General features: G+C 38.3%; 5 protein-coding genes across 25 annotated transcripts in view; 3 read left to right on the top strand and 2 right to left on the bottom strand.

The window, feature by feature from the left end:
• Window positions 1–707: 707 nt before the first annotated feature.
• LOC108034169 (elongation factor G, mitochondrial) lies at window positions 708–3,424 on the bottom strand. The gene is made up of 4 exons (XM_017108976.3): window positions 3,267–3,424; window positions 1,494–3,168; window positions 1,092–1,437; window positions 708–1,032 (listed from the first exon to the last, which is right to left on the bottom strand). The coding sequence occupies exons 1-4, from the start codon at window positions 3,336–3,338 to the stop codon at window positions 888–890; spliced, it is 2,238 nt and encodes a 745-aa protein (XP_016964465.1). The 5' UTR covers window positions 3,339–3,424; the 3' UTR covers window positions 708–887.
• Window positions 3,425–4,727: 1,303 nt separating this feature from the next.
• The window catches only part of LOC108033687 (sodium bicarbonate cotransporter 3), a 33,089-nt gene continuing 21,602 nt past the window's right edge, over window positions 4,728–16,214 (bottom strand). For 6 of the 21 annotated variants that reach the window (XM_044094593.2, XM_017108173.3, XM_050885012.1 and 3 more), the window contains one exon: window positions 7,393–8,720. In XM_044094593.2, coding sequence (XP_043950528.1) covers window positions 8,280–8,720 — 441 coding nt within the window. In that variant the 3' untranslated portion in view covers window positions 7,393–8,279. The other 15 variants (XM_044094585.2, XM_044094582.2, XM_044094584.2 and 12 more) reach the window with 5 other exon arrangements.
• LOC127010652 (uncharacterized) lies at window positions 10,702–11,737 on the top strand. The gene is made up of 3 exons (XM_050885025.1): window positions 10,702–10,859; window positions 10,915–11,141; window positions 11,203–11,737. The coding sequence occupies exons 1-3, from the start codon at window positions 10,785–10,787 to the stop codon at window positions 11,204–11,206; spliced, it is 306 nt and encodes a 101-aa protein (XP_050740982.1). The 5' UTR covers window positions 10,702–10,784; the 3' UTR covers window positions 11,207–11,737.
• Window positions 12,777–13,991, top strand: LOC108033689 (uncharacterized). The gene is made up of 2 exons (XM_017108176.2): window positions 12,777–12,854; window positions 12,911–13,991. Exons 1-2 carry the CDS (start codon window positions 12,801–12,803, stop codon window positions 13,850–13,852), a joined length of 996 nt encoding a protein of 331 aa, XP_016963665.1. The 5' UTR covers window positions 12,777–12,800; the 3' UTR covers window positions 13,853–13,991.
• Window positions 14,823–16,205, top strand: LOC122818873 (uncharacterized). Its single transcript, XM_044094594.2, has 2 exons — window positions 14,823–14,953; window positions 15,011–16,205. Exons 1-2 carry the CDS (start codon window positions 14,885–14,887, stop codon window positions 15,980–15,982), a joined length of 1,041 nt encoding a protein of 346 aa, XP_043950529.1. The 5' UTR covers window positions 14,823–14,884; the 3' UTR covers window positions 15,983–16,205.

Here is a 16,214-nt window from a genome sequence, read left to right as displayed (position 1 = left end):
GATATTTTTAGAAAAATATTTGTATCGAAGTATTTTTCACCTGATATCGCGTGCCGATTCCAGCGAGTCCTAACAGCACTGTTAAGGCGCCAGTAACAGTGGCAGGGCAGCGGCTGAGGCCTACGCCGCTACTTTTCCTCTGCCACTGTTAGAAAGCGACGTGTTTTTTATTGCTGTTAATTGAAAATTAGTTTTCGGGGATTTGAAATTTTTAACATTTTCAGTACCGATATTCTGGAACACAAATAAAATTTGGGATTTCACAGGATACTAATTAGATAATGAAAAATCTTGGTATAAGAATGGCACTTCATCAGAAAAATAATAAAAAAAAACTTTAGCTCATACTTTTTAAACGGTGGTATTTAAACATATCATGTTTGACAGGCGTATATAGTATTTCGAAGTAAATTTCTAACGACATGTAGCACAGCCTGGAGATTTGGTAATTTACAAGTCAGACTAGCTATTTTTTTCAAAAGTGGTATATATGTGTTCAACATCGCCTAGAAGTAGTAGCTTGCAGTCTTCTGGTGCATTTCGTAACTACGTGGTTTCCTTATTTCAGAACTTTGTTATAATCCCAATTCTTATCTGGCAGCTCTGGAGAAAAAAAACTACATAATTTTTAAAACATTTTAAAATTTGGCCAACACTTTCAAAAACAAGAAATAAAGTGAAAACAGAAAACGAATTATAATGATAAATTATATTAAAAGTTCGTTTCTTGTTATTTTATTATACAAAAACACTGTACAAGTCGGATTTATCACAGTGAAACTGAAGATTGTTGTATGAAGTAAAATTTAACTAATCAAAAATAGCGGTGACACAATAACATTTCGAATAGGTAGAGATGATAGTTCGAACTAGGGCTAGAATATAAATTAGTTCTTCTTTTTCTTCTTGTCGGGCTGAGCCAATCCCTGGGACTCCTGGTATTGACGCACAATCTGTTCCTGAACATCGGGCAGGCAGGGGGAGTATCTGGAGTACTCCATAGTGAACTCTCCCTTGCCCTGGGTACTAGATCTGAAAATACAAGAACATTTTAGATACACACGACCGTCTTTATTCGAGATGTAACTTACCTCAGTTCTCCCGCATAGCCGAACATGTCATTCAGGGGAACCTCTGCGTAGACAGTAAACCAGCCCTCGGTTCCCTCAGTTCCGGTGATAATACCATGTCGCTTGCTCAGGTGGCCCATTACAGCGCCCTGGAATTCCTCGGGCGCAGTGACCTCAACCAGCATAATGGGCTCTAGGATTTGCCAGCTGCCGTTTTGGAAGACCTCTTTGATTGCACCGTGGGCTGCCAGCATGAAGGCCAGCTCACTGGAGTCCACGATGTGATGGCCACCGTCTTGCAGGCGGAATCGAATGCCAGATAGCTTGTGGCCGGAGAGCATTCCCTTCTCAGCCATTTCTCTGTAACCTGATCAGAGAATAATTTAGGTATGGAAAGATATTTGAAACACAAATTGTAGTTACCCCTTTCGACTCCGGGAATAAATTGTTTCGGCACATTAGTGCCCACTGTTTCGTCCACGAATTCCAGCAGGGTGTTTTGATTGGGCGGCAGTGGCTCCATGACTCCTATAATCCTGGCATACTGGCCCGATCCTCCCGATTGCTTCTTGTGCAGGTAATCGAACTCACAGGGTCCAACCAAGGTTTCTCTAAATGCTACCTTTGGCTTTCCCAGCGTCACTGGGCAGCCATACTCCCTCTCCATTCTCTGGGCGTAGATCTCCAAATGCAGTTCACCCATTCCGGAAACGAGAGTTTCCTTCACATCGTTGTCGAAAAAGAAGTGGAATGTGGGATCCTCTTTGGTGAACCTGGCAATGGCCTTTGAGAAATTATCTCTGTCCTTGGTATTGTTCGGCTTGATTGCCATCGAGACAACGGGTTCGGGCACGAAGATGGATTCCATGGCCAGGTTGTTCTTGGGATTGGTGGTAAAGGTGTCTCCAGAGGCGCAATCCACTCCGAACAAAGCAAATATATCGCCGGCATACACCTCGTTGACATCCTCCATTTGATTTGAGTGGAGGCGAACCAGGCGAGCGATTCTCACTTTCTTATTGGTGCGGGCATTGAAGATGTTGTCACCCTTCCGAAGAACTCCTTGGTAGCACCTGAGGTAGGTTAGTTGACCGAAGCGTCCAGCTTCCAGTTTGAAGGCCAATCCCACAAAGGGATCCTTGCCGTCGCGGGCGGGGTTCAAGACTATTTTCTCCGGCTCCTCCCCCTCCTTTTCTATGAAGCCCAGATTCTCCACTTCCCCGGGATTGGGCAGGTACTCCAGTACGGCATCTAACAGGGGCTGGACACCCTTGTTTTTCAGTGCTGTGCCTACCAGAACAGGAGTAAAGGTTCTGCTGATACAGGTTCTCCTCAAGGCAGCCTTGATGTCATCTTCCGTGAAGGGTTTTTCTTCAAGGAAAAGTTCGCCGAACTTGTCGTCGGCATTGGACAAGTGTTCGATGAGCTCCTGCCTTCGCTCCTGGCTTTCCACCCGCATATCCTGTGGGATTTCGTCTAGCCTTATGTCCATCCCATGGTCGCCCTCGAAGTAAATGGCTCTTTCGCGCACCAAATCGATAATGCCCTTGCAGTTGCTCTCCACACCAATGGGCAGTTGAATGAAGGCTGCATTGTGGTTCATCTTGGACCTCATTTGGGACAGCACCCGGTAGGGATTGGAGCCCAGACGATCCAGCTTGTTGATGAAGGCCAGGCAGGGGACATTGTATCGCTTCATCTGCCGGTTGACAGTCAGGGTCTGACTCTGAACTCCGCCCACGGCGCACAAAACCAGAACGGCGCCATCCAAGACTCGAAGGGCGCGCTCCACCTCCACCGTGAAGTCCACATGTCCCGGGGTGTCGATAATATTGATGTTGGTGTCCTTCCACAGGGTATATGTGGCTGCCGATTGGATGGTGATGCCCCGCTGTCGCTCCAGCTCCATGCTGTCCATAGTGGCCCCCACGTTGTCCTTTCCCCGCACTTCGTGCATCTCCGCAATTCTTCCGGTGTAAAAGAGAATTCTCTCCGTCAGCGTTGTCTTGCCACTGTCTATGTGCGCCGAGATTCCTATGTTCCGGATCTTCTCGATGGGCTTGTGCTCCGAGAACTTGGCATGCGAACTGTAGCCGGCCTGGAAAGTTGTAGTCTATTATTTAAGCTCCCTTTTTTTTTACAATAATTACATAACATGCCGATGGGTTTTCGGCTTTTTTTGCGTTTCCAACTCACCCTGCCCAAAGTTTCCAAGGCCCGCAGACGCAGGGCGTTGTTCCCGGTCAGCAAACGGGTAATAAGCGACATCCCGGCCTGGTTTTTATTGATAATTACAAATTTAAATGGAAAACACGCGCTCGTGTTGGGCAAAACAAAAACAAGACCGTTATCGATATCAGGGGCGGTATTTTTCGGAAGCTATCGGTCTGCAGCGATAAGTGTGACCATAGAGAAACCGCTTAAAAATGCCATCCTTTCATATTTTTAAATAATTCAATAAATAATAAATCATATGCTGAATTTGGGAAACATAAATATAAATTCTACTTAAAATCAGGGATTACCGAGTTTTTGGGAGCCCCAAATAAATGATTATTGGAAAATGTCCATTAATAGGCGACTTGTGAATGGCACAAACAGCTGATACGTATTTGCTTGCATTTGTTTTACCGGAAATCAATTGAAAGTTTAAATTTGAAACACATTTACATTAATGTTTTTATTGAAAATTAATGATATTGTGGTTTATTTTAATGGCATCCAAAAACTAAAAAATTCTTTAATGGCCTTACCACTTTGAAAGACGAGGAACAGGAGATAAGTAACAAGCTCAAACGATTTGCTGAGGAGAAAGTCACCTTTTGCGTTGGCAAGTAAGAAGAATATCATGTTTTAACTTGCATATTCTTTTGGATACGATGCCCTAAAACACAGATGCATTCAAAAAGTAGAGTTCTCGCATACAGAGGAAGCTTTTCGAGGAGTTGTTGGAGAAGTTGGGGGTCTCAAATCGGGACCCCAACCTTATGAACTGCATTTCCTTTGGCCCTTCAGCGGAGTACCTCGCAGATGATTTTTTACAGGTTCTTGGAAAAGTTGTACCGGGATTGTGCTCCAAAGTATCTGCTTTTCCACTTTCCTACCGAGAACAAGTTTAAGCAATACGTAAATGAGTAAAAACTCAAGGATTTCCGCAAGGTTTTGGGGCAATTGGTTGGTTAACTTACGTTTACCACAAGTTTTCTTGAAGATGGAAGTCATATAGAGATTTCAGCGTGCTGGATCCGTCGACTATTGGAACTATAAAGGAAGCCCAGATTCAACTGTCAACTGTCTCCAGGAGCATAAACGCGCCTGTGGTTCAGCTATGGAGTTCGACGTTGAAATTTTCACGACTCTGATAAAAACATGACCACTTAATGATGATACTTGTTGCTTGATAAATTTATTGAAAGACTAATCAATCATGTACAGTCCAACTTCGCAATATCCCTTTAATTAAAATGTTAATATATTTTTTTACTTCCATAGCATATTTCCCATTCAAAGTATTTTAAGTTTATTTTATACATTTATTTCAACAATTTCCTCTATTGTGGATTGTATAAGATCGGGTGTCGAGTTGTCGCGTGATATGTTGTCAGACAATTAGTTTGTGCCACAAATCGCACTTGGGTATACATTTATACGCAAAGGGACGGTAGGTGGTAGATATATTGATTATAGACACACATATTCGTAATACAGGTACACAGATATACGCTAAAGTGGAGCTAGATCATTGACTCAAACGGATGTTTCTGTTGGTGTAAGATATCCACGCCACAATTGCTTCGACGTATTAAATTTTGGGTTCTGCAATAATTAAATTCAAAGTTAATAACCGTGATCGGGGGATGGGTGTACCGAGGATATCCTAGATCTGGTTCATCTATTAAAGTACAAATGTAACACAAGTAGGAGTAGTATAGAAAATGCACATACAGACATCAAACACGATGCTAATGGAGCTTTGATGGTTTGAACTTATGAAGCAGAGTTTGAAGATGATTATGTTATTTCCCTTCCCAAACTCTGATTCTATGATGTCTGAGCTTATGAAGTACAGGCAGAACGCAATCGAGTGCTATGCATGAAAGTTGAGAGGTATAGATTCTGGGAGCAGTAGGTGCCACACTCAAGACGCACGACTACGCACAAAATACACTGAAAACGAACGATGCATACCAAAAGTAACGAAATGAAAGATACATTTTTGTTTTTGCAGTTCGCATGTGGCTAATTAATGGCTCGCCACTTTTATTCAATATTTATAGTTGTCTATATTATATATATCTTATGATCTTTCGGGTGTGTCGAAAGGGATGCGTGTGTGTTTATGTGTAGAACTTAGTTTGAGGCATAAAATATAATACAATTGTTTACAGCTTTGGCTTGGCTAGGCTAAATGATACGCTGCTTAAACAGTCCCCGCCCCAAGATATACCCATCAGATCACAGTTCGATAAATGAGCCCCCTAAAACACACAATTCGCTTTAGCTAACCAAGTCAAAGTGGGTAGAACGGTAGGAAAATTGGACAAACATCGGGCACCGATGGTTATGGTTTCTGTTTCTGTTTCTGTTCTGTGGCTTTGGCTTCTTTGCACCCTCCTCGGTGAAATTGACTCTATAAAATTCGTTTCAAAAGTGTATATTTGGAATGCTTTTGTTCTCTACAGAATATCGTAATTGTTATCGTATAAGTAATACTTGTATATCTCGCACCTGAGCCCCGGATCAAAGGATTCACCCTCTACTGGCACAGCTAAAAAACGTTACCAAAAAACATCCCCTGGGTTAGCTAACTACTACGATATATGGTAAATAGAGATTATGATACGGCTGTGAATGACCAACTAGAGATACAAGATGTGTGTTCTTTGTGCTTTGATCGCCTTGGATCCGTGTGGTGTTCGGGATCCTTAGACGGGCGTTATGTTGGCCGGACTGATCTGGCTGTTGGCCAAGGAGGATCCTTCGAGCTTGGCAGCCGCCTCCTTGCAGTTGCTGATCTGCTGTGGCTGTTGCTGATGATGTTGCTGCTGCTGCTGCTGCTGAGCTCCCGTGGGATGCCCCGGACTGTTTGTCGGGGCCTCACTGTACTCATCCGCCTCGTGCATGGGCGAGAGGCGTGGCGAGAGGGCGGCACTCGGGGGGGCACTGCAGAGAGGGGGAGGCACGGGGAATGTGTAGACGAGCATGAATGATTTTAAAGTCGATACACTCAATAGAACTGTCTCCCGAACTCGCCCATACGTTAATTCTTGTTGTCTTTAATTTTAAAAGGAAATACTTATAAACCCAGAAGCAATCGTCAGAGTTTTTGGAATCAAATTGCATATAAAATAATTATTTGTCAGAATGCGTCACATTTTAAAAATAATCTTCTATACCTACTCCCTAGCAGTGAAATTTTCTAAATTATCACCAATCCTTTTTTTTTAGAGTTTTGAACCATAATATTTCTTCTAAGAACATGAGTAATACTTTCGGGAACCGACTACTTAAATGATTTCTAAGAAGTATTAAGTGATTACTAAGAAGCATTAGTCATCAGCTTAATCAGTTGTTTCCCAAAAGCTTAATACTCATGTTCCAAATTTTATAATTATTATTTTAACTTCTGTAGTCCCCGAAAAGGAAGACATTTCCTCCTAATTTTTGTATTCTATAGAATTCTTTCTTTCCTTTAACTCCAATGTGAAGGGCGATTTCTAGATCTGTCTATTGTTGAGCGTAGGAAAGGAAAGAGAAATCGTATATACAAAGGGCGAGCAAAAGATCTAGCAGCTCATGAGGGGATTAGTGTGGGACCTGATCTGATCTCTCATTCTGGACTGGGTCGTTTTGGAAACACTTACTGGTTGCCATTAATCTGGCGGACTTTGAGGGTGACCGGAATGATCAGTTGCTCCGAGATGCCGTTGCCATCCTTGTTTATCTGCTGCCAGACCGTGGTGCGATTAACAGCCTCCTGGGGAATGTTCAGTGTCGGTCCAGTGCTTCCGGGCTTGCTTCCCGATAGGGGTATGTGAATGGTGGTGGGCCCCGACTTATCGGCGTTGTAGTTGGCCCCGGAACCGGAACTCGGATGGTGCTGATGCTGATTGTCCTTCAATATAAATTGGCACATTTGCATAGTTTTGGGACCAAAAAACGTCTCTCAGAGAGGGAGCAAAAGATGAGTAGAGAAAGGTATAGCGTATCTGGTCTAATGTTGCATAGGTGAAAGGCGAAGTAGAAAGAGCTCGCTAAATAAAGGGGTGAGTGTCTGGAGCTGTGGTCTTGTGTCAAAGCCAATTCGGTGAAGTGTGTTCAATTTTAGGTTTATGACAAATTTTTTATTTTTATTTTTTAGTTGTTTTTGTGTTTTAATTTTGGATTTTGCCCTTGAAATTTTTACATCAATTTTTGCTACAATTACGTGTGGGTTTTGTGTCGCTGGTTAGTTACTGGGACGCTCGACCCGATGACTATCAAATAACATAACAGGTTCCATTTAATACATTTAGGTACTTGTTGTACAGTGTAAACGCTCGACTAATTATGACTTAAGCTAGAATTTCATTTACATTTATAAATATCATAGTTGTATATATATATAGGGTAAGAGTAGTTTTAGAGTAGGTTCGGATAGATAACACGTTTATAGCACTACGTAAAACCACATCATTTCTTAAGGTTTGTTTTTAAGGTTTGGCATTTACAAGTGGTTTCAAAGCGTTTAAGCAGAGAATTAAAAGGAAGTTAAACAATTTTATCAAAAAATAAGTCGTATATATAAAAACAAAATGCAAAATTGCTGCATGCCATATTTTTTTAAAATTAAAATGGTGTAGGGTAGGGGGAAAACATTTACAAAATACTGTTAAAGACATGATAAAAACGTATATAACAGAGAATAATGAATATTTATATATATGGGTAGATAACTATGGTAGCTGAATAAGATGTATCAAGACCGACAAAATGCAAATTAATCAAAAATTCTATCAATATCTGAGTTTATCGGTATCGAAACCATCGACGCAAGTATCGCTAATCGTTGGTTTTGTGCGGTGGACTGGGCAGCACTGCAAACGCAAATGAAATGGGCAGCACTGGTCCGTGGGACTTTCTTTTGCTTCGGCGTGTACGTGGATGTGGGGGTGTTTGGGGTGCTCTTGTCTAAGTGTGCGTGTGAGCTTGGTGGGTGTTCAGTGTCTTCTATTTCTTGAGCAGACTGCTCTGTGCCTCGAACTCCTTCTCATTTGCATTTGAGGTGGTGCAGCTGATGAGGCCAGCGCCACCGGCACCGACCACACTGCCAGACCCAGCGAGGCCACCATCGAGGCCGGGCGGCTTCGTCACCACCCTGCCCCGACTACCTTTCCCCCAGGGGAAGATTCGCGCCAATAAGCCCACCTCAGCGTCCAGTTTATGCAGGTCATCTGCCGCCGCCCGCTTCGTCATCTCCGGCATTATGTCGTCCAGGATCTTCAGCTCGCGACGGGTGAATACCAGATCCAGGGCCTTTCGTATGCCGATCATCACCACCAGCATCAGGGGAAACAGGATCGAGGTCTGCGAGAAGGACTTGATCAGCCACAGAATAATGAGACAGGCCAGCTGAATGACGGTGAACAGGTGGACGCGTTTGATGGGGACCTGGAAAAGAAGTCGATTGAAACCATTAGAAGCGATATTATAATGTCGAAATTGATGTAAAATTCACATATAACTAAATATTACTAAACTAACGAAACCACTGATTTTAATTTTTTTTAGATAAGCCTGTTCAGCATGAGTTTTTGGGTATGACTATATTATTATTTTTAATCTATCACATTCAAGTGACTTATTTTAATTTTTAATAAATATTAATTAGTTGATCAAAATATTTCTGCGTGAGGCCAACCGTTATGGGCACGCCTAATAAATATTAAAAATAATTTACTTCCTATTTTAATATTAGAAAATAACTTTTACTATTTATCTGAATGTCATCTCAACATGCATTTTGTAATTTGTAGAAAATAATAAAGAATCTCACTTAAAAAAAACATAAACACTCTTTTTTTTATTAATCTGCCTTGAAATACCAAGAAATTATATCTTTTTATTTGCTCAAAATAATTTAAAAATGTATTTATTTTTACTTTAAATATATATGCGAAGTACCAACTTATTCTTGGAAATGAAAAATTGTATCCGACCGTTCGTTTTCTAGCAGAGGTCTTTAGACTATATGTGAAATTTTAAATACTTTGAAGAAACACCAATATCGCTTTCCTTTTGGATAACAACAGTATGACTTTTTTTCTTCAGAATTTTATGATAACTTTTTAAGACGAAAGTTGATCTTCCTTCAAAAAACATGAGAGCTGGTTTTTTTATGGTATATAAACCAACTATTTAGAAAAATTGAGGACATTCTTGTTAGTCAGTCTTGCTTTAATTTTTTTATGTTGCAGTTCTAAGTTGTGGATAATATGACGCAAATGCTGATAATTTTGTTAGTGGGAATAGCCCTACAAAATGCAGTGGGAAGTTTACAAGTAGGAAAACACTTTGATAATCTCAGTGCATGGCAACGTATTATATTTATTCTAGGGGTCTTGCAATTCAGTGAAATATAAACAAAGTACCGCATTTCTGGAGACTCGTCTTACATTATTAGATGAAGCTTTAAAACATAGATTGGATAGCTTTGAAAGTCGACTCGATAGCTTTATCAAGATCTGCGATACCAAAAAAGAACCAAACCAGTGCGACTTATCGGAACAGGTTAAAATTCCAAAGGACCTGTTAAACTTTTACGGATGTGTTGGACCAAAAACTCGTCGAGGAGCGAAGCGGATTTAACCGGGTGTGAGTTTCTACCAGACTTGGATGAAATGGTAAACGAAGTTACTTCAAAATCAGCAACATGGACAGATGAAACTGCATATGTACCCGATTCTGGATCCTCGGCTCAGGGAAAATTAAAAATGACTGGGAAAAATATATGACAGTACTTCTAATGAAAGTATTTCTCATAACAGCAAATTATCATCAATAGACATTTTAGGTAACTATTTTATGTGGAAGTCCCGTAGTCTACATAAAATTAACACTACTAAAACTGAATCCGAAGAGGACTAATATAAAAATTAAATTAAGACGTGCAATTATAAAAATTTAAATCTTATTAAAAAAAATGGACAATTTTTTGAACAATTTTGGAGCACCTGTAGTAATGGGCTTTAAGAGGTGTGTCGTTAACCTTACGTTTTCTGCACCCTTCGTCGTTTCAAATATTTTTCACAAAAATAAATATAATTTAATTTATTTTATCAATATATTGAATACTGAAATTGAATTTAATTGATCAATACCTTTCTAAATGCTGAAACTTGCCAAGGCTGGTATTTTCGATATTTAAATAATAAATGTAGCCTTAAAAAACATATAGAAAAATGTTTTATCTGAACATTCTCAAATGACTTATAAGTTTCAAGCTACATAAAACTGATTACCACTCGAAGCGACATAGAAATTCGGTCGGTATTATTTGTTACAATTATCATATTGACATTTTTAAGGAATTTCAAGTTGGAAAAAAAGTATTACTCAATTTTAAAATCAAAACTTAATTTTATGATTAATCTCAGTCCATTCCCATAAATATTTGGTCGACTTTTAAAACATTTTTAGTCTTGTTCTAAGATTTCTGGGTTTAAGTTCTAAGCTATGGATAAAATGAGACAACTTCTGTTGATTTGTTTATTTGGGATAGCCTTACAAAGAGCAGTGGCTAGCTTAGAAGTAAGTTGTTAGATTGGTAAGCACAGAAAATGAAAATAAATTATATTTGTTCTAGGATTTTGGCTACTCTGATAAAGTTAAGCTAATTACCGAAACTTTGGAGACTCGGCTTGACTCATTTGGTGAGGCCTTGAACCTGAGACTGGACAGTTTTGAAAATCGACTAACACAATCGGAATGCTCGAAAAAATTAACAATTTCGAATGGACGTAGTCAATCCTTTGATTATGCGTCTTTTGCAGAAAGGATGTTTGATAAATTTATCAATATATCAGTTGCGAGGTTGAGTAAAGGAGATTTGGAAAAATACCTACAATATTTGACAGAACTGTATGACTTACAGATAAAAAATGGAAACGCAACCGAAGCGAATATTCCTTTTGGTTGGAAAAATCATTTAAAACACCTTACTACTCTTCTGAAAAATTCAGATTTAACTGAAAATAACGACCCTAAAACGATGAATTTTCTCGATCCAAAAGATATAAATATCAAGGATGTAATTGAGGAATTTAAAATTTGGAAAAAGAATAACAACCTTAATCAGAACACAAGTTTGTCGCAGGAAAATAACGAAAGAAGTGTTAATTTGTGTTTAGACAAAACTTCTAATTGCAATAAATTTGATGGAATAAACTTAAAGCGTGTGAACGACGCAATGAAAATCGCAATCCAAGACTATAGTTTGTGGCAGAATAGTTTAAAAAGAAACTGAAACTTTGTACTTCTTAACTACCTAAAAACTAAATAAATATAAAATGACAGAAGGGACGTGGTTTTATATAATTTATAATAAAAACGAATATCATTGTTCTCGAAAGGTCTAAAAAAATTAATTGTTTAATTGTACAATAAATATAACAACAAATATCGTTGATCCCTCCTGGATAAAATATATTGATTTTCTTAGCCGCCAAAAAACAAGTATTTACAAATTAAATTTGTGTTTTACTTTGTAAAAAAAATAATACTAAAACGGAATAAACTGAGTTCAGAGACGTATGTAAGTCAGTTTATTTGTTCCAAGTAAAGTACTAATAATAGTTGTAGCCACTGTAAGTACGTTTTTGCTCAGCGTCTTTTGTGGAAAGCGCAGCTTAGTTCCAAGGGAACAATCTTTAATGTCTCTTAATTACATTACCTATATGAAGAGAACGAATTGCATACTCTTGTGTGTCTAGTAAAGAAATAGAATGAAATATCATACATCTTAAACCTATGAATAGACTCTGAAGAATGTTCATCTTTCCTGTCAAGTTTGATTAATTTCTTTTAAGTTATTCAGGGTCATAAAAGAGTCATCTTTTATCTGTCCCGAGTATGGCGATTTAGTGCGAAATCCGCTTACACACACAAACGGATTATCGTAATAAGTGCTCAGCGGATGTTGTTGTTTGCAAGAAGCAAGACAAGAGACTGTATTTCTCGAATGCACCGACTATCCGATACCTGTTACTCAACTAACTTATTAGTTGTTCAATAAAATTTTGGATGGAATAGCTTTGACAGACACCATACTCTCACCCACTCTGGCTATGGTTTCATTTTTAAATAAAAAAGTCACAAACAAAAAACATTGACTAAATTTGAAATATCATTCCGGGACATTTCTATTGACGGGGCACCCCTTGGGGATGACAGGGATACTAATAAATATCATACTTATATCAATATAACATACTTATTTTTAACTTTTGGCATGTGGATAGGTATTATTTAATGTTTTCCTAATCTAAATCTTTTAAAACATGGTCGCCAGACAGAGCTTCATTCTATTTTCTGACGAATACAATATGCCTTTAAACTCTACAAGTAACGGGTATAAAAACGAATACAATTACAAGGGAGCTCGGCAATTCCTTACAAAAGATCTTGTCTTTCGCAAATACATTTCAGTCTTATTTTCATTTAGCTGAGGGAAAGTTGTAAGCCGAGGATAAGATGCGACCAATCCTGATCATTTTTATATTTGGGATTGCCTTAGTTAGCTCACAAGTAAGTTATTAGTTTGTTCAGCACAGTGCATATCTGAGAAATTGTAATTGCTCTAGGACTCCAACTGCTCTGATGAATTCAAGCGACTAACCGAGTTTCTGGAGAGCCGTCTTCAATTATTTGGCGAAGCTTTGAATGATAGATTGGAGGGTTTTGAGAACCGACTAACACAATCGGAATGCTCAAGGAAATCAACGATTTGCGATGGACGATCCCAGACTATCGATTATGGCTCCCGTGCAAGGAGTATAATCGATGACATTATCGAGATTTACGATGCAAGGATTAGGGAAAGGAAGAGTATTTCGTCATATACCAATCAAGAAAAAAATGGCCGCCAGGAATTGAAATTAACCACGGAAATGCCTGAGAGTATACAAAATCGAGTAAAAGATGCCTTGGCGGACCTGCACATACTCAGGGAAATTTCTGAGACTGAAACGATTCCGGAATATATTAAATCAATACTTAATCAGCTTAATGCGAAGAGAGCTAAAGAAAGTACTACAGAAAACGCAGAAGACAGTACCGACTCGATTCCTTTAGAGGAATATCGAAGTAACGAAGAAAGCACTACATTAGACAGTTTTTCAACCGAAAGTACATCTAGTGACAGCAGTGAAATTTCTACGGAAACCGCCTGGAAACCTACAAAAATAAACATTGATGTCTTGATTCAGCAGTACTTAGCGTGGAACAGAACTAAAGAGCAAAGTGATGAGAAAAGTACTACAGGAAGTACTTCTACTGAAGATCTATTTACTGGCAGCTCATCAACCGAGAGTACTTCCTTTGAAAGAATTCCTGATAACGACGAATTGGAATCAACAGAAGATGTGTTTACCTACATTCTAAACAAATATGGTAGGATGAAAAAGGATGGCCAAATCAGAAGCGACACAACCAAAACTGAATCTGTCCAAGGTTCAATGAATAGCGTTATGGAAAACTTTAACAAGTGGAAGGAATTGGAAAAAGAACGAATAAAAAGAGTTTAAGCATAAGTAAATTATTTAATCTGCAGAATAATATTGAAAAATATGTGTTTAACGGCTTATAATCTTTATAATACTGCAAAATTATGATTTGTGCATAAATATACAAATAAAAAGGATTGCTAGCAAAGCAAATTATATATTTTTTATGGTTTTGTTATTCCACTTGGCTTAAATTTTACAAAACAGGATTAAACGAATTTTCAAAAAAGATTATTCTTGCGGTATCTATGTTTTTTTTCGGTCCAAAGGTTTAAAGGCTATTTAAAACGCTTACTTTAATGGGCATTTTATTTGATTTCTTCTAATAAGGAATTTAAAACTAGGGGTTATTAGTCACCTATTTCACTTAAAGAGACTTATCGTGAACACTGTTTCTTGGTTGCCGACCACTGTGTGCTAATCAAGTCCAGCGGATGTCTTCTTATACCCTTGCATAGAGTATATTTATTCTTGATCAGCATAACTAGACGAGTCGATCTAGACATGTCTTTGGTGTTTTTTTTTTTAACATATAACCTTCTACGCTTGGAAATAACATTTTTAATTAGTTCTGAATTTCGAAATTAAATTTTATCTAAAATCGGACTACTCTTTCATACAGCTGTCATAGGAACAATTGAAAAATTGGACGGAAAATAATATGAGTTTTTTGCATATTATCTTATAATATTGGAAATATCATTACTTATATTTTTAAGAATTTCGATTTAAAATTAATAAAAATCGGACGACTCTAACATTTAGCTGTCAAAGAAACAGTCAGGGAAATAATTAAATAATTTTGTTTAATATCATTGAAGCTACAATCCTTACTAACGTTGATTATTCTTTACAACTGCAAGAGTATACAAACTTCGCCTTGCCAAAGCTAACTTCCTTTCTTGTTTCCATATAAATTGCATGGCTACTTATCTTCATACATATATAAAGAACTTTGAAATTTTATGCAAAAAGTTCTCCACTCGTGGAAGACCATTTCAGTCACATTTTAAGTGCGCTGGGTGAGAGTTCATTGCTGCCAATAAAAAAAAAATGCGAAAAGTCCTGATCATTTTTTTACTCGGGGTAGCCCTACAAAGGACTGCGGTCGTTAGTGCTCAAGTGAGTTAATAGTTGCTGCGGTATAGTGCATGGCAGTGAATTATATATTATTTCTAGGACTCCCCCTGCTCCGAAGAGTTCAAACGAATTACCGGGGTTCTGGAAAGCCGGCTGCAATCATTTGGCGAAGCTTTGAACCAGAGATTGGAGAGTTTTGAAAATCGACTGACCAAATCGGAATGCTTTACGAAGTTCACGATTCCCAATGAACGTATTCCGACTTTTGATTATGGCTCCCGTGTGAGGAGTATTTTCAATGACTTTATCGAGATTTACGAGGCCACGATGAGGGAAAGGGAAAGCGTTTTGACATACACCGATAACGAGCAAATTTCAAAAAGTATAGAAAATCGCATAAATGAAACCATGCAGGACATTCAGAAGCTTGGGGAGTTGGACAGTTCTGCAGATAGGCAAACGAATAAAACTACTGTGGTTTTTGACTTCGAGAATGCAGAATTCAATATTCCTATGCTGAAAGAAGCTTATGATAACATGACTAAGGAGGGTAAAACAAGTTCTGTAAGTCCTTCGGCTAGTCAAGACAAGAAAATGGATCAAATCGTAAAATACCTAATAGAGCAATATGATAAAATGGCGAAAGATGGAGAAAAAGCTGATCGGGAAGTAACAACCACTGAGGGTTCAACTGAAACAGAAAGTACTACTGATAGCAGTTATGGATCCTTGGATATTAATGCAACTACCTTACTTGAGCTTTATAAAGCTTGGAGTGAAAAGAAGGACATTAAACATGTTAAAAAGGGATTAAAGCAGCTAATAAGCAATACGGCTTCACCTCCACCCGAAAGTACTACTGATAGCAATGATGAACTATTCCTTCAAGCGTTATTAACTTCTAATTCAAATGTAACTGCCATGATTGAGCAATATAATCTTTGGAGTTCGAAGTACGGAATGGAACAGACACATATTAAAGAAGAATTGAAGGAAAATAGTGGGGAAACCACTACTGAAAATACTTCAACTGATTCAAGCACAGATGATGATGATGATTGGGGTGTATAAAAAACGGAGGAGGCTAAGTTTTTCAAATTTTAAGAAAGATGCGGAAGTTGAGAGTTTATACTAATGTGATTCTTGGGCTACAATCTAATCCTGTAATCACACAAAAAATGTTAAGTGTGCCAAAAAACTTATATTTCAAATGTTTCATTAATCTAGTATAAATCAGAATTATATATAACAAATCGCGTAATAAAGTAAACTTGTATGTTTGAAGAGCATCGAATTCAACATT

The sequence above is a fragment of the Drosophila biarmipes genome, chromosome 2L (assembly GCF_025231255.1).
Source record: "Drosophila biarmipes strain raj3 chromosome 2L, RU_DBia_V1.1, whole genome shotgun sequence".
Taxonomy (NCBI): Eukaryota; Metazoa; Arthropoda; class Insecta; order Diptera; family Drosophilidae; genus Drosophila; species Drosophila biarmipes.
This window is presented reverse-complemented; position numbering and strand designations above follow the sequence as displayed.

Excerpts from the sequence above, each read along its gene's own strand:
- LOC108034169 (XM_017108976.3), bottom strand. The coding sequence starts at position 3,338 with ATGTCGCTTATTACCCGTTTGCTGACCGGGAACAACGCCCTGCGTCTG. Across the intron at positions 1,438-1,493 it reads TATTCCCGGAGTCGAAAGGG|GTTACAGAGAAATGGCTGAG; the intron begins GTAACTACAATT and ends TTCTCTGATCAG. Across the intron at positions 1,033-1,091 it reads GGCTATGCGGGAGAACTGAG|ATCTAGTACCCAGGGCAAGG; the intron begins GTAAGTTACATC and ends TTGTATTTTCAG.
- LOC108033689 (XM_017108176.2), top strand. The coding sequence starts at position 12,801 with ATGCGACCAATCCTGATCATTTTTATATTTGGGATTGCCTTAGTTAGC. Across the intron at positions 12,855-12,910 it reads TTGCCTTAGTTAGCTCACAA|GACTCCAACTGCTCTGATGA; the intron begins GTAAGTTATTAG and ends TAATTGCTCTAG.
- LOC127010652 (XM_050885025.1), top strand. The coding sequence starts at position 10,785 with ATGGATAAAATGAGACAACTTCTGTTGATTTGTTTATTTGGGATAGCC. Across the intron at positions 10,860-10,914 it reads GAGCAGTGGCTAGCTTAGAA|GATTTTGGCTACTCTGATAA; the intron begins GTAAGTTGTTAG and ends TATTTGTTCTAG.
- LOC122818873 (XM_044094594.2), top strand. The coding sequence starts at position 14,885 with ATGCGAAAAGTCCTGATCATTTTTTTACTCGGGGTAGCCCTACAAAGG. Across the intron at positions 14,954-15,010 it reads CTGCGGTCGTTAGTGCTCAA|GACTCCCCCTGCTCCGAAGA; the intron begins GTGAGTTAATAG and ends TATTATTTCTAG.